Source organism: Silurus meridionalis, chromosome 4 (assembly GCF_014805685.1).
Source record: "Silurus meridionalis isolate SWU-2019-XX chromosome 4, ASM1480568v1, whole genome shotgun sequence".
In the NCBI taxonomy this organism is placed as follows: domain Eukaryota; kingdom Metazoa; phylum Chordata; class Actinopteri; order Siluriformes; family Siluridae; genus Silurus; species Silurus meridionalis.
In genome coordinates, this window is record NC_060887.1 from 19,411,895 (window position 1) to 19,429,543 (window position 17,649).

The 17,649-nt window shown below is 36.0% G+C and overlaps 1 protein-coding gene across 1 annotated transcript; it reads right to left on the minus strand.

The window, feature by feature from the left end:
- Nucleotides 1–1,729: 1,729 nt before the first annotated feature.
- LOC124383790 (soluble guanylate cyclase 88E-like) lies at nt 1,730–12,715 on the minus strand. Its single transcript, XM_046846095.1, has 17 exons — nt 12,669–12,715; nt 10,981–11,121; nt 9,941–10,073; nt 9,568–9,742; nt 9,089–9,180; nt 8,714–8,971; nt 7,953–8,094; nt 7,119–7,244; nt 6,809–6,929; nt 6,372–6,501; nt 5,756–5,902; nt 5,372–5,518; nt 4,270–4,426; nt 2,886–2,959; nt 2,572–2,661; nt 2,267–2,385; nt 1,730–2,093 (listed from the first exon to the last, which is right to left on the minus strand). Exons 1-17 carry the CDS (start codon nt 12,713–12,715, stop codon nt 1,730–1,732), a joined length of 2,463 nt encoding a protein of 820 aa, XP_046702051.1.
- Nucleotides 12,716–17,649: the final 4,934 nt, after the last annotated feature.

Sequence of the window (17,649 nt, forward strand, 5' to 3'; positions counted from 1 at the left end):
CCTTTTGAGGATGCAGAAAGAAGAAAATACACTATTATGGTCATATTAAGATTAAGAACTTATTATTTATGTTTAGGGATACGATTAAAAGGACAAAAAGAACCGAAAGCATAATAATCCAGTTTAAATCAGAGCAAGGCTGAAAGGCTTATTATTTCCTGAGGGATTGTTTAAAAAAAATCAATTCTCTTTTTAAAAAGTGTCAATCAATTGTCTACATCATTGCAAACTATGTTATTTTAGTGTAGCTGTAAATGTGGACAAGAGTGAGCAATTGTTGTTTAACTCTCTTCTCTGAGATAAAAAATACTCTGTGTCTCAGAAACAGAAGAACCGTGCAGGGAGAGTCAGGGCAACTGCGGAATTAGGTTTGTCTCCATGACAACAGACAGGAAGTGTCGCTTGCTGGGTTTCCTGATGACTTCCTCTTTATCGTAGAGTGACATCTGACATGTCTGCATGGATGTTTTCTTGGTGAAACTGAGTTATATCTTGATCGGGTTTTGCTTACCTCTACATATTTTTAAGCTTTGAAGAGTGTAAATGGTCACAAAATGTAGGTCAACAAGGCCAATGTATGGCAGCTATAAAATTTATTCTTGTTGAATTACAAATACATGCTATGCTTTACTTTTTTGTTCATTTTGTTTTTTTTAAGACTTTTATTTGACTAGAGAAAATAGCACAAAACTATTTTTTTTTCTTGTAGAATTTGCAGTAATCACAGATTATATGTATGTGTTTGTGTGTATGTACATGCTTAAAACATTCACATATATTTGTGTCAGTTGTATACTGCACTTAACACTTTTCTGTACAGTATGTGTAAAGCCGCTTTAGTCATTAATGTTATGTAATGTTAAAATTTATGTTTGTATTAATGAAAAAATTATGCACAACATTGTTCAATAAATGTCTTTGATTAGAAGCAGTTAAACATTCATGATTGTCTGTGACAAAGCAAAGACAAAACAATACACATTTGATGCAATTTTACTACACTAGTGTCATTACGAAAACATCGATGAATTCGAGATGAAACTGTACATAAATAAATGCTAATGAAATTAATCCACTGAAATCCTACTAGTGTTTACATAAATGAGTTGCTCAGACACTGAAATGTGCCCCACCCTTGAGAGCTAAAGAAAGCAGCCCTTCATTTTAGAATTGAAATCATGAGGCTAAACGTCTGAAACTTTGTCTAAAAGTAAGCCTTTCTTCTCCTGACAGTAGAAGCATAAGGTTTTCTAACATTTGATTCATGAAAGTAGCACAGCTTGTGGTATTAATATCCTGTGGATTCAGTTAGAATTTTTTAAGATTTGAACATACTGTATTTGTTCCTCTTACAGAAACCACAAGCTCAAGCTCACAAGCTCTGTACTAGCACGAAATTTGGTTTCCATTTATGCGACCTGTTAGACGAAGAGTTTGGCAATCATAAAAATACATGCAAATGTGCTACTCTAACGCTTTCTCTGGTTGTGTAGTCAGGTGTCAGTTATGTAAGAAATGCTGCTATGGCAATAGTAATAAACACAGTATAAATCGCTGCCATATACATCCATCTCACATGAAGCACTGAAATTCAGTACTTTTAATGTTCGGTAATAATGTAGTTATGATGCTAGATTTTGTTCAGTCAGTGAAACAGGGATTTTAGGAGTTCTAGGAGTCTAGGAGTCTAGTTTAAGTTACAGGTTGAATGATTGATTGCAGCAGATTTTCACAGAAGGGTGCAGGCTGCACTGCGCATGGGCAGGTTGGCCGGAAGCCGTGCGTACTGGTTCCTGAAGCTATGCTTTTTGTTATTGAGCACTGGGCCTGTCTTCTTCTGGCTATCAGCAGGTGGAGAACTCTCTCGTGAATTAGCCCAGGCATTTTCTGCCTTGCCTCCTTTGTTGTTCTTTGACTTTTTAACCTTCTCTTTGTCATGAGGTTCATTAGTGGCCACAGTGGAGTCTGTGGTGCCCTCTAGTGGTGGGAGTGTGTCAGAGGGTAGGTCTGCAGGGGTGGGCTTCACCTCTGCCTGCTCTTCGTTGGAGATGTTTAGGTTGGAGTTAAAGCGCTTGGTATTGGTGCAAGTCGAACTGCCCAAAAGCATTCACCAGTGAAAAGGAAAGAGAGGGCACACAGTCATATACCTTGTTCAAGGTCTAATAATAGCATCATGCTCTTTGGTTTGCTTTTATGATTATTGTAGTGTATATTTAGTTACTGTTGTATTGAAAATATTTAACTTTAGTATTAAAACCCTGCTTACCCATTAGAACTTCGATCCTCAGAGTCTTTCTGCTCACTGCTGTACCGGAGCTCAGCTGGGGTTTTAAAAGACAGGTCCTTCTTCCCTTTTAGCCAGTATGTCTTCATGTAGCCCTTCCCCTTCAATTATAAATATATATATTAATATAAAAATAATATAATATTTTTTTGTTTTATATACTCAAAACGAAAGAAATCTAAAAACTCATTAATTTATTAATGATGTGTGAAAGCCACATACTCAATATCCATTAGGAATACACTCTATGCTCAATAGATTGGATGAGATGATAGGGTAATATGTACCTTTACGAATATTTTGCCCCTTTCTTCAATGATATATGGCTCATGTTCCAGATGGTCCTTGGTGGTCTGGCTAATGTGGATTTGCATGCCCTAATCACAGAGGAAGACACTGATAAACAAGATGTCTTTTTATAACTCCCAGTTCAAATGAATGTGATTAACGTTCTTAATCCTTTGTTTGTACTGAGACCTGCTATGCTGCCTCCTGCTGGCTTGTCTCATAATTAATAAAGAAGAAATATTTATGGTAGCAGAGACATCATTAGATCATCTCTTACCACACCATTGGACTCCATGCGAGAGGCAGTGTTCACCGTGTCACCAAACAGACAGTAGCGTGGCATCTTTAGTCCCACTACCCCTGCCACCACCATTCCAGAGTGGATTCCTGTAAGAAACAAAAAATACAATTATGATACACTCATCTTAGTTTATTTTTAAACTGCACATTTTCAACGTGTATTTGATTAAAAAAAAAAAAAAAGCCCAATGACATGACAGTGACATTAAATATGGTAGAATGCAGTGGCGGGTGGTCAGGGCCAGCAAAGCCTTCTCTGCTGGTCTAAACACTATCAGAAACACTGACCTACATTTACAACCTAATTCTTATATTTGTTCCATGAAATTGTATTAATTTATTCCCAACAGTTTATACTCTTCATTTCGTAGCGTTTCTCTTGGCTGCACTGCTTTCAGTAGAAATGTTAGGTTTTTTTTGTCCCATCAGATTTCAGCCTCTATGTGCTGCCATGTCAATCTAATCTGCCTAGGGCCTTCAATATCTGTTCTGCTGGCTCTTTTAACATAGAGAATATTATGAATGAGTCTGTTTCTTTAACCAATCAGATTTCATATTCGCCTCACAGGGACAGGTAGCTGGCCCAGAAAAACGTCAGCATTTTTCTGTCCTCTGATTGGTTGGTCAAATGGTTCAAAGACTTTTACAGACAACTTCGACTGGCAATACATGTGTGTAGCGATCTGCACACATGAACACATCAGAGTTAGACTTTTTTATGTCGACAGAGGAAGAGAAATTGATTTGGTCTTGGACATACTTAAAAATCCATTTTAAAGAAAAGCTAGACATTGTGAGGAGGTCGGCCAACCCCAAAGCTAGCTAGATTGTCTCAGCCCGGGAAAGGGTTTGCTCTCCACTTCTAGACCAGTGAATATGATCAGTCTCGTATGAGTCTGCGTCTCTGGTGAGTAGGTTGTATTTTATTAAAATTTTTGTTTTTGTCATGTTATTAGACAAATATTGATTGTGAACTGCTCCAAATAATGTAGGTACACAGTTGCGGTTGTAGTGTAGAGGTTTGGAGTTGTCTTAACTGGGTTTCTTGCTTTAGTAAAATAGTATTCACCCTTAATATGTCAAATGACTCTCTCTATCTGTAATGCCACGCGCTGTTATTTTGCAATTTTGTATAGTATTGATGGTTTTTATAATTGCGATGTGATAGTGGTGGTATTAAGAGGTGGATTAAGTCTGGTAAGTCCCCACTGAAGGCCCAGGTACCAAGTGCACGGCCTGCCACTGGTAGAATGACAGAGAATTAAAATATCCTAATGTTGCAACAGTAATAAAAAAATAATTACATTACATTTTATTGTAAAATATCAGGTGTAATGCTTAACATTTCTGAAATGAGTACAGTGCATTTTAAATCTCAGTGGTCATGGTGCACCTACCAACACGAATCTGAATGTTATCCCCGGTTGAGGGGTCTTTGAGGTGATCGATTGAGCTCAGCATATCTAGAGCCATGTCACAAATATGGTGAGCATGAAATGTGGTCTTATTAGGCACACCAGCCACCACCATGTAAGCATCTCTTATGGTCTCCACCTGGGAAATAGTTCACATCACAGTGTCCTGGTTATTCTCATAAACCCAGACTTATTCACTCGATCATTCATCTATTCATCTTCCATAGTTATGGTTGAACTGGAGTCATGGTAGATCCTTGCTTTATTCTAGTCATGGTATATCTGGATATATATCTGGTATATCCTAAAAGCACAAGGCACAATGCAGGACACCAGAGTTACCAATCCACCCATTAGCATAGACTCACTAATCTATCTTCTGGAATAAAGTCACCAGTCTACCTAATGGCATAGAGTCACAAATTTATCTAATGAAATAGACTCACCAATCTATCTTCTGGCATCAGTCTACCTAATGTCATAGAGACACCAATCTATCTACTGGCATAGAGTCACCACTCTATCTATTGGCATAGAAACACAAATATACCTACTGGCATGGAGTCACTAATATATCTGCTGGTGTGTTTTAGAGGATGTTGCTGGGGAACTGCTGGACCTTGAGGAAATTTATATTGATATAGTGAGTCTGAAATGCCACACAGACAGTATCCTGTGCTCAGAATTGCTCTCTGAACCCTGTAGCTATAAGGTACCATCAGTTCTTGCTGTGCCAGCATACCACCCAGCTCAAAACCTAAATATGATTTCTAAACTAGTTAGTTAAAAATATGTTTATGGTTAAAACTAAGCTCTGTTTATTAGATATTGGATATTATATTTACATTTATGGCATTTGGAAGACACCCTTATCTAAAGTAACTTATAATTTTGCCAATTGATCTCATTTATCTAACTGAACAGCTAAGGGACTTGCTCAAGGGCCCAGCGGGTCCAAAGCCCAATGACTTAAACACTGAGCTACCACTAAAATCATAAACAATGAAGAAACTAGAAAGCCTTGTCACTATTCATTTGATTCATTTTTTTTAATGACCTACATGAGAAATGTAAATTTTGTTACCTTGTAGACATTGTGTTTCTCACTGAGTGTGTCAAAAACGATGTAGATCTCATTGAGCATGTCCACCACCTGCATGGGGGTGATGTGGATACAGATTTCATTAAATTTTACCACATCACTGAACAGGATGGTCACATCCGGGAAAACCTGGATAAAAAGAGCCACAAGACAAAAATCAGGCACAAACTACAAGTAGCAGGATTATAATAACATACATTTTTTTAGCTTATCAGAGATAATGTTTATTTAGACGGAGTAGATGATGAGGACATTATGCAGGCAAGGGACAAAAGCCTGTTATGTAAATGATGCAAAGGTCAGCCAACTAATTAGCTGGACAGACACTATGTGTGAGTGTGTGTATATATGTGTGTGAATATGTACTTGACAGGTCTCTAGTGCTGTGATGCCTTTGCGCAGTCGGTCAGCTACAGCTTTTGGTATCATAGCGTATAACAGAGAGTCGCCTCTCTTCTTCTCCTCGTCCAGTTTCTTAATGATCTCTTGCAGCTGAGCATATTTCTGTTGCTCCTGTATAAGCAGCAAAACATTTTTTATTGTAAACTTTGCTGCAAAATCACAACCCTAGAATGTTATTATTTATTTATTATTCACTTATACATACTCTGGTAGTTAACAGTGTACCATATTTTGCAAAAAAAAAAAAAACATTTTAATATGTGACATATAGTGTCAAATATAGGAAAAGGCAAAGTTGTTCAGGCCTTTCTTACATTAACATTATGTTTCTCTATTGGCAGATGGTGCTATTTACAGGTGCTTGTTTAAAAAAAAACCCATCAAAGCTAATTGCTAATATTCTCAAACCTGGCTTATATAAAAACTGCCATATTAATTTGTTTGTATAATAATAGCATAATAAAAAGTATTTGAACAATTTGCACTCTCGAGGTAGTTTCACTTGCTAATATACACCGTTTTGCAGCAGGTTGTTAGTAAATGCTAAGTGCTACCACACATGAGAGCATGGTGTGTGTACCTGGTCCAGAGCCAGCTGCAGCTCGGCTGATTGCTGAGTTCCTGCCAGAATGAGCTCTCTGCTAGAATCATGCAGGTTGAGGTCATTGACATAAACGCCCATTTTAATCATGTCCTCCACCGTCTCAATACTAAAACGGAAATTGGATAGGTTTTAATGTAGCATCAAATCATTTGTAGCACTGTTTGATACATAGACGCTTGTTTATTTATGACTTTATGGTATGTTTAATCAAACAGATCTTGACAAGTAAATTAAAATAGTTGGTAAACTGTGTAATGCTAAAGCCTTAGTGCTTTGGTTCTCATTTGTTCAGACTGGCTGTTGACTGCTCTATTTCGCTTCAAGTGTATCAATTAAACAGGAAGCATGACATTTTGTACCAGGCCAGGCCATGTTGCCATATTACAAGCATGGCATATTCAATTAGAGCTTACATGGGTGTGCCAAGGAAGATGAGTGAATCCCACTGAGGCACGTATTTCATCTGGCCCTTCAGATGGAGAGGCTTTTTAGGTGGCTCTCGCATGTCTTCAAATATAGTTTCACTGCATTTACCTAAATACAAAAGAGAAGAGAGCCTCAAATAGTCAGAAACACAAGTGTTATCTAATCTAAACTGTAGCTTAAATGTTGTGTATGTATGGCATCTGGCATGGAAAATGACCCTCTATTCCTTCAGAAGGTTAGCATGGTTCAGTACTGATCAGAGTGGTTGTGAGATGGTCTATAAATAACACATCTAACCAGTGACAGTCTGAAAGGCAAGCAGTTCAATGTCTTCTCCTCCAGAGCTTGCTGAGCTGTTATACTGGGTCAGAGTGCTGCTGTACTCCTGATCGGCTCCTTTCATCTCATCCATTGCCTTGACATCTGCAGGAGCACATTGGCACAGTAATTTATTATTCGACTGAAATTCTGATTAGCTGACAGATGTCCAGTGTAAATGCATGAATAATATCCGTTCTGATACACTTTACAGCTTATGTTCTGTGTCTTAATTGTCCTGTTCTGTTCTGTATATTCATTGCTTTGTTGTATATGTGCACTTTATGTATTCATCCTGGAGAAATCATATTCTATTCCCAACATATATGCTAGCTATATAGAGAAATAGAACTAAATCCGACTTCACATGGCAGACATTACCCACTAATAATAACTGTTATTATATAATAGCTTTATACACAATGCAATGTACAATGATTATTTAATCACAGTTGGGTATTAGACCTTAAAAAGTGTTAATGAGCACTATGTGTATTGGGAATAAATGTATTACCATTTGAATGGGTTATACAGAATCAACATAATGGAAAATATTAAGCAAGCAAAGTACTCATATCAAGTGAAAATGCATTTAATCAACTCTCACACAGCTTTTAAATATTGCAAAATAATGAACATTTCGTCCGATTTCTAACTGTTCTTTGTAGTGTTTGTTCATCTGACCACAGACAAGTCAAGACTAGTTTGATGAAATGTGTAAAAATATGGCTGTGGGTTTTTTTTTTTGTTTTTTTTTGCAGAATATTAATTATGCGCCATTCAGACTATAGCAAACCAACAGCATATTGGTACCTCGTTCTTCCTTCTTTGACTTTTCACTTTCTTCTTTCTCCTCTGGCTCTTCTTTGCTGAGTTTAGGGATGTTGACCTTCTGCTTGCTCTCTACAACTGCTTTTGACAGCAGCTCAAACACATTGTTGAGGTGAGTGTATATCTGAAGAGATACACATAGAGTGTATTTTGCTGCTCATTTTACACTCAGAATGGTGTGCATGCCAGTTGCCAGACAGAACTCTGTGTAGCCTTACAGTATTTCTCTACAGTTTGTATGAAAAGACAGCTCCAATAATCTACACGTCTCTACCCTTCAGGGGTTCTCTTATGACCCCAAAGCCAATGGTGTTACCTGATTATTGTAATAAAGCCACCTTCTACCTTGATTCCTTTTTTTATATTAATGTTTCGTATCATAGGAAGATTGAAAATGAGATGTAAATTCAATTCCACCTCCAATTTCTATGGACCATCTCTGAATCAATAAGTGAAAATGTCTTAGTGGTGTCTGAGAAGTTAAGTGCCTTTTCTCATATAATATTTTGCACTGACATTCGAACAGAATGTCTCCTATCAATAATGTATTTTGTTTTGAATGTTTTGAACGCCGTTGTTATCTTTCATTACTGTGCCTCTTGAGTCTGTTCATACATTAAAAGCTGAGAATTCATAAATCACTAAATATCCCTTTGGCACATTTTACATTATTGAATAAAACGTGTCTGCTCTTTAGAAAAAAAAACAACACAAACACACACATAACTGCTGCACCTACTTACATTGTCCCAGCTAAACTCCAACATGGGCCGAACCAGAGTGAATTCCTCATTGACCTTTTTGCCTTGCAGATCTGAGAACACTTCCTTCAGGCCATCTCCAATGCGGTACATAGTCATGTCTCTACGGAAGATCACACTAAAGGGGAACATGTCAAAGAAGATGCCCCTTTTCATTGGAAGCTTTTCATAACCAGGTGCTGTTTTCTGCTGGGGCATGCGGTGCTTAAATGCAGCGTTGTCAAAGTTCATCTTGTACACCTACAGATGTATTGGGGATGAAAATAGAGAAATCTGTCAGACAGATTACATTCTCAGCTCGTACATTCTCAGGTTTCAAACATCTTTCACATGTTCATGTCCTGATTTTTCTTTTACCACATATGTCATTTTCTCTGTTTCCTCTTTAGACAAAATCTCCACCTCGATGTCCGTGTTGTAAAATTGACGGCCCACTTGAGAAAGTTGTCCTATAGAAATACACAGCAAAAGTTCAGACTAATATCATAAACAATATAATTACAAAAATAAATGGAATTATTGTCTAAACATGCATGTGAATTTGAAAATAAAAATTAAGTTATTTCATTTTGCACAATTTGGGAAATGATGCTCTTATTGTTCCAACTGTAAAAAAGGAAGTTATAAAACTATTTGCATTTTTAAGTTCAATATTTGGTTGGTACATTGACAACATAGCTATCAGCAACGGCTCCACTTTTCTCATCTTCACCTTGCATTTCATTTACATGATCATTTTTTTGGTCCCTAGTTGGTCCACAAACATGTTTTTCATGCAGGATACCAAAACACTGCATTAATTTTCACACCCAGTCTCCGCTTAAGTAAATGATTACCTTTGACAAACTGAGTGAAACCCTTTCTGGTGGAGCGATAATGCAGCGTCAGACTTGTCTCACATTCTTCTTCCACACAGAAGCTGGGCGGTTGCACTTTGGGGAATGAAAAGCGAAAGTACTCGTGCAAGTTATCCAGCTCATTGATGAAGTCTCGTACATTACGACCCAACACCTGAAACACACAGAAACAGGTGCAGAGGTGAAATAAGAGGGTACGGACTACTTCAGTCTAATATTTAATTAGACAATTTGAATGTAGCTAATGTATTAGTAAATATTTTTCAATTTAAACTTTTATTTCTATTTAAAAGTGCATGTTTTTAAGATGGATTTTATTTAAAGGCTTGTCTACTGACTGCACCAAAGTTACCTTAAGAATCCTTTCATATCCATAATTTCCTATTCGTTTGACCATGTAGACTCCAAAGGCATACATCAGCTCGTCGTGTGTCTTTCCCAGGACCTCTCCTGCTGCTTTAGCCAGACGAAGGATCAGATTGTCACTAGAACAAAAAGATTCCTATTTAAAGGTGTGTAACAATCTGGTTAATTTATACTGTGAGTTTATAATTATATACTGTGATATTCTAAATGTTTTACCACTCATTAAAGCAACTGGTACCACATGCAAGTTTACATGCATGTAGTACATATGAGTTATGCGAAAGTATCTGGTAAAATAATAGAATAGCCTTTACTTGTTACATATACATTACAGCACAGCATAATTATTTTCTTCGCATATCCCAGCATACTCGGAAGCTGGGGTCAGTGTGCAGGGTCAGCCTTGATACAGCACCCCTAGAGGGCAGAGGGTTAAGGGCCTTGCTCAAGGGCCCAAGAGTGACAGCTTGGAGATACCGGGACTTAAACCCCCAACCTTCCGATCAGTAACCCACCACCTTAATCACTGAGCTACCACTTACTGCTTTATTTTGGATAGTGAAACTCAGAAAGCTACAATTCCAGCATCTTAAAAATGAAATGTGCTCACATCCTGCAAAAAGACATATTTGGAACATAACAAAATAAAACAGAGAGCTGATTTGAAGAAAGCAGCAGAAACCATAAAATCTAAGCTATAAAAGATATGTCACTAAGAATTTGGACCCAAATATTACATCCAAGAGGATTGGGGGAAAACTGCTCAGAAGTGACTGAAGGAAGTTTAATGTTATAAAGAGTTATTTATACTCTTTATTACATTACTGATCTCTGGGTTTTCTTAACTATTCATATTTTACTATGAATATTATGTTAGTTATAGATATTCAAGAAATAGTTTTACAACTTGCCATTCATTATATACACCATATAATATAATACAAATACTTAAGACTGCTTATTCTTGCTTTAGTGAAACTGATCAATAAACAGTAAACATACTTATACATTTGGTGGCGTACAAACTTGAGGTGAGGAATCTCTGCTCTGGCCTCGATAAGCCTCCAAACATCCTCTCCGTAGGACTCATTAATGTAGTCATTTACTGCTTCCAGATACAGGCCATACATCTTCAGAGGGTTTAGAACCTCCTGACCTCTGCCACCACTAACAGAGTGGGGGCAAATATTAGAGACCTTTTAATTTTGCACGTGTTTTTCAAAACTCATACATTTATTAGTGCGATGAAGAAAATACAAAATTGATTATTACATTAACATTTACATTTGCGTCCTTTAGCAGACGCCCTTATCCCTTATTACTAAACCATATAAGCGACAGAGGATAGTCTATAGGTGTTGCTTACCTGCAGTTCCTCAGTTCAGTGCACTGGGAGATTACGACTGGTCCAGGCTAAGCAAACTGGCCTCTCTCTCTCTCTCTCTCTCTCACTCTGCCCAACACCTGTTCCTGGCACTTGAAGCACTTCACACACTCCTCTGTCAGGACAAAAGAAATCATGGACTAAAACAGACCCAAACAGGAGAGCTGAGGTGTGTTTTTGGCAGGTGCGGAAAATCATTACACCCAAGACCTCATTATATAAAGATATGGCTAGCTGATATTTTTACACTTTTTAATTAAATCCTTGACTTAATGACTGAAAGAGGAATGATGGGTGAACTCATCTACTGAATATCTAGGACACCATTTATTTTTCTTGAAAGCCATTTTATTTCCATTTTTAAGGCAATTCTGTTCTAATGCTGACACTCTGCTCCGAATCACTTTAACAAATCAATCAAACATTTTATTTTGTGTTCAAGAAACTGAAAAATACCTGACCATTGCATTTATTCTAATCATTAGTAATTGTTTTAACCTAGATAGGGCTGTGATGAAGCCAGTGCCTATCCAGGAACACTGCCATAAACGTAGGTTATGCACCCTGAATGGGATGCCTGTCTATCACAGAGCATAGTGCACACACTCATACTCGCACGTTTATTCACACCTGTGGGCTATTTATTAGGATTTGAGATGTTCATGGATGGTGTGAGGAAACAGGAGAATCCAGGGAAAACCCAAATGGAGAGATACAGAGACAACATGCAGAAATAAAAAAAAAAAAAGAATTATACTATTTTTTACATATTTCTTTTAAGGTTGTATTTGATGGGTTGTAATGACAAAAGATGCTAGTAAAGGATTTAATATGCTTGGAAAAGAAATATCTCAGAACAACAAAGCACGTTTTATGCTCTGCAGCTTTTGCTATGATTCTCTCTGTGTAATACCATGAAAATGGTTTAGGGGGCACTGTTGCCACACTAAAACTATAGCTAAAAAGGACTAATAAATATAAAACACTCAATCCTCTTTGTAAGATGACACGTATTTTTTCCCTTCTTAATTGAATAGTATGTTACAGATTTGTTTTACAACTTAAGGAAATAAATGCCATCACATTTTTTTCTCTTATAATACATGTAGTTAATGTATGTTTATAAGCTGGCTTATGTGAAGCACAACAACTGCACTTTTGTCTTATGAAGGACCTAAATAGCTTGACAAGGCAATTAGTGGTCATCTAAAAACAGATGAGAGAGGTGTGAGACATGTTTGTTTGTGTGGGTTTTTTTTTTTCCTTCTGAGAGCTGCTCTGATAATTGCAGTGCTTTGTTTCCTTTGTTCCTGGCATGTCATCAGCTCACCTTCTCCTCTGTCCTCTAGTTTCTCTACAGCACAACAAGAGGACCATTGCGGTCGCAGCTCCTCAGTCACAGGCATACATTCAACTCTGACTGACTAGTGGATTTTAGCTATTCTATTTTTTTTTATAGTCTTTATTAGAACAGCTCAATAAGTAGATCTTCACGACTTGCCTTTTGCCCTGTAAATGTATGCACACAATTTATGCATGCCTAGTTTCAATTTCCGTCCTTTCAACTAATCCTTCATTACAGTCTCTGCTTTTGTGCTGAAAAATCCTCCGTGACTCTGTTTGTGAGGCAAATCAAGAACACTTGGGAAACTAGATGCAATGTGTGTGAGTGGTTATGTGCGTGTGCGTGTACAGACTGCTTGCTTTCTGTGTGTGGGTGGAGAAAATGCTTATAAGTCTAAAGTCAATGCCCTCAAACATTTTACTGAAGCCATGCATTATTTTTTCGATAAAGATAAATGACACTGATTGGTTGTGTTTATAAATAATATCCTTGAAACTGTTGAACACAGATTGCCTTCAAAATTATGATTTTTCCCCTTTTATACTTGGGAAGGGAAGACAATTATGACGCATTTTGATGGTACAATCTCTGTCTGCCCTGGGGCTTGCTACTGAGCTGAATGCAATCATTTTGTCTGTGTAGTCTGTTAAAAAGACTCACATCCTTTAAGTTTGAACACTATTTTTTGACAAAATGTAAGAAGCAAGCTTTAACACCAGCTTGAATAATGTATTTGTTCCGTGCATAGAATCCTCAGTGTGAGAATAGTAGTGTGAGAATGTTAACATTGATCTAGATGCTGACCATGAAATGCAAATTCTTTTCACTCTATACCCTGCGTATCTGAGATCCAAAAGATCTTTGGGGAACACATTGGAAGTTGAGCCAATTTTCCAGTGCAACAATGCCAAAAAGAAATGTTGCTCAGACCAAAGCTAGTCATACGGGAATCTAAAGAAGTGTTCAAAGGGTATGAAATGGTAAACATCTAATGTTAGGTTATCAGAGTCTTTGGCGCTGATATTTTCGAACACCAAATGCACTTAAAAAAATTAAATTGCTAAAGTTATATTGAAACCAAATAACTGTATATCAGAGCTCTTTATTTTGTTGTTTTGAAAGATTACTAAGTTGTTATGTCACTTTCTAAACCAGAGCATCATGTAGGTTGACTCTGCAGCTCAGTGTACTTATGAGGACCTGACACAGATTTCAGTGTGAGATTAATTGGTCAATTTAGCCAAGGTGAGCAGGGTTAATACAGGTGTCATTTATTTTAATCAGGTTGAAACATGGTTAACATGAAAAAAATTCAAAATGAAATTTAGACTGTATGTCAAAATTTGTAGGGAATGAATTTAAAGACTGGCATTCTTTCTAGATTTTAAGATGAAATGTGAAATAAAAAAAATACAAAAATAAACCATAGTAAACAGTGTCAGTAGAATGTTATGTGAACTATAAATAGGAATTGTGACTAGCTAATTAAATTGCCATATGAACTACTATTTATCAGAAATGTCACAAGTCAGCAAGCTATTCAGAGCTGATAATGTAGGCTCTCGCTGCTATGGAGCTATGAAATGCGAACCACTCCAACAAAGTGGTACACACAAGCAAAATGATTAATTAACAGAGTTTACATTTAGAACATTGCACTACAGAAGTAGCGCCAAAACTACAATTGCTTTCTACAACATGCATGAGTTGGGAAATATTTAACCTCATATTTGTAGCAAATATGTAATAGTTCAAATGATCAAAAAATGAAACTCAAATACATAAATGTTGTATGAATTGAATACATTCAATAAATGAGAATTAGTTGCAACTAATGTATTTTATGGTATATTGTGTGATAATCGATGAAAATTTTAACATTTTCTGTAATGTTTTTGTTGCAAAGGAGAATATATGGTATGCTGATGATCCATGTGAGAAACGTTTAATGAGACACACAAAAAATAGCAACTGTAAACAGTTCAGCAGTGTCCACGAAATAGGCTTTAGGGAGAACAAATCTGAAATCCAGACCCAGAAACGAGGTCAATAATACAGGATTGAGTTTGGCACATAGAGAATGGGAAAAACACCAGAACAAAGGGATATCCAAGGCAGGAAAACCAGAATAAAGTCATATACAAGGAACATTCATATTAACAAAGGCTCTGAATGTGGTCAAATAAATAGCTAAGTGGTACCGTTAATGGCTGAAGTTCATATAGGGGAAGGATAATTTGCTTACCTTTGTATTTTTGTGTTGTAATGCCTATTTATTAATAATTCAATAAAAAAAAGAACTTGAATTATTTCCATTCCATTGCTTTTCTCTAGAAGTTGTAAATCTATAATATAATAGCGAAGGACCCCCAACATTAGTTAGAGATTAGTGGTATAAATTGTTAATGTAAATTATGTAGATTATGTAGATTGTGTGTGTGTGTGTGTGTGTGTGTGTGTGTGTGTGTGTGTGTGTGTGTGTGTACCGATAATGAAATCTGATATATAGCAATATATGCAAAGCACATATATTGCATAAATATTCATGTTTGGATTTCACTGTTATAGAAATATATGTCAGATACTTGTACAAATATGCCACATATATTTCAAAATATTACAAAAATGGTGGTTTTATGGTTGTAACAAATATTTTTTACAAATACACATATATAACATACAGAAGAATACATGTTCATATATGGGTAAAGGATGTTTATCCTTGTATTTATAATTCAAACACACACACACACCCACACACACACACACACACACACACACACACACAATATATGTATATTTAATATTTGATCTATTAAATTAATGGTCAAAACATGTTTTATTTTCAAACATTTATTGTTGGTTTACAATTGCTTCAAAAGTTAAAAAGATAAAAGCAAGCAACAGGACATACTGTAATGCAGAACTTAAATTAAAGCTCCTGTTTAAAACCCTGTGTTTCTACAAGTATCAGGGATCAACAAGGAACCAAATTTAACCTTAAACATAATATAAAAAAACTGACATTGGAACGTTAAAAATTATTTTGCACTTTCTCCTGATCTGTAACTTGAAATGGTGCATTTGAGTGATTGTCCCAAATTTTAGTAAAAAATGTAGGAATAATGTCACTCCCAAAACTCATACACCTAAAAGTAAAAAAAAATAAAAAATACAGAGAGAAAACAAGAGACCATAAACCCTTAATCTGTAAAACATGATGCATGTAGTCAGTTGATCATCTTATAATGATTAAAATTGGCCTATATCTGCAGTCACAGCAAAAACTTTTATAATTTTTAAATCAAGACCCATTAAATCATAAAAACATTTGATGGTAAAGGTTAATTCATTTATTAATATAGAAAATATCTTACCAAAAATTTTTATCCACATCTTTCTTGTCACTGATTCTGTATTGCAGGAAGTATTGTAGGAATTATTCCTCCGACTTGCCACTTTTAAGGTTTTTTTGTTTGGTTTTTTTTTTGCAACTGTAAGGTGCATGCGCAACATCTGCATTTGTGCTTTAGGCAGCAAATCAGGTGTAGTGTATGTAATTTGATCAGGTTGATTTTGGCTCCATTATATTCATATTGTTATGTTATTCGGAACAATAATAAGCTTATAGCATGTTAAATATATCTTATTTGAATTGTTTGCTTCTATTCAAGGAAGAGCTTAAATAATTTCATTCCCCGGCATTAACATTTATGCATTTGGCGGAACTACATCGAACAGCAAAGACTGACCTCTTCAAATTACTCTAGGAGTGTATCAATGTTGGAAAGTCCCATTAACAAATTCTATATTAAAATCTATATGCCATTAGTTTCTCATAGTAACTAATTTTATAACTCCATATCAGGTTTCTTATATATTGTTTTGTACTTTAGTGTAACATAAATGGTGTTACACAATATATTAATGTATAGATATCTTACATATATATAGAAACATTAGATAGTAAGTAAAAAAAAACAATTTCATATAATATATATATTTTAACACTGACTTAACACATAAATGTAAATTTTTTTTAGTGACCGCATACATTTAAAGGATAAATACAAGTTCTGAGAATATTTCAGATCATGGTTCCTGCTTGTGCCAATCTCAGGAGGTTTCACAGAGCAAGTTGTTTAATGGGAAAGTGAATGCACAATGCCACAGATGATTCACATCATGCAGAAATGGAAATCTTCTGAACAAGCTATAGTTGGAGCCATTGTATGCCATCGATGAATAGTTAATACCAGTGTGTATCCTCTGCCATTTCTCCATCTCTCACTCTCCTGCTCCACAATGTGCAACAATTTTATTGTAGAATCCCATGATACTTCTTTTCTTATTGACTTTACCCTGCACACAGAGGCAGGACATGGACTGAATCCTAACAACATGTGCCCAGGATAGATTCTCTCAACTGCTTACTCTTTCTTTCTGTCTGTCGTTCTTAGCACATATACAATCTATTGATACATGAAATGCAACTATTGCTTAGATAAATTGATAAATTAGCTAAATTGGCACCGACCGACTCAAGTGAAATGCTACAGCTTTAGAAAACCTTTGTACAGTGTGACTTAACACTATAAGCAAACACTCCTTCTGAAATACATTTACCATACACACCCTCATTCCAGCAAACTACCATACTCACACTATATTCAATCAATATGCCATCCACATTAACATTCCAGCAAACTACTATACATAACCACATTATGTTTGCTGGAATATGCTAAACATAAAGCCTGGATTCTCACCAAACACTATATACAAGTACACACTTTTGCTCTCTACATTTTTTATTAGGTATTTGGTTGGTTAATCTGTAGTTTGCTTATAGTAAGCAGTACATGCTTAAACTGCTTGTGCAGGGTGAGTTTGTTGCCAGGTCTCAAATTTTTTATTTTCAGCTTTGCAAATGCACTTAACTATATATAAAAGCTAAACTAGACAA

What these genes read in the sequence shown, in the direction of transcription:
- LOC124383790 (XM_046846095.1), bottom strand. Translation starts at nt 12,715, where the DNA reads ATGGTCCTCTTGTTGTGCTGTAGAGAAACTAGAGGACAGAGGAGAAG. An exon ending in CAGAGAAAATGACATATGTG is followed by an intron (nt 8,972 to 9,088) that starts GTAAAAGAAAAA and finishes ATACATCTGTAG; the next exon opens with GTGTACAAGATGAACTTTGA. An exon ending in GGGGCAAAATATTCGTAAAG is followed by an intron (nt 2,386 to 2,571) that starts GTACATATTACC and finishes TTATAATTGAAG; the next exon opens with GGGAAGGGCTACATGAAGAC.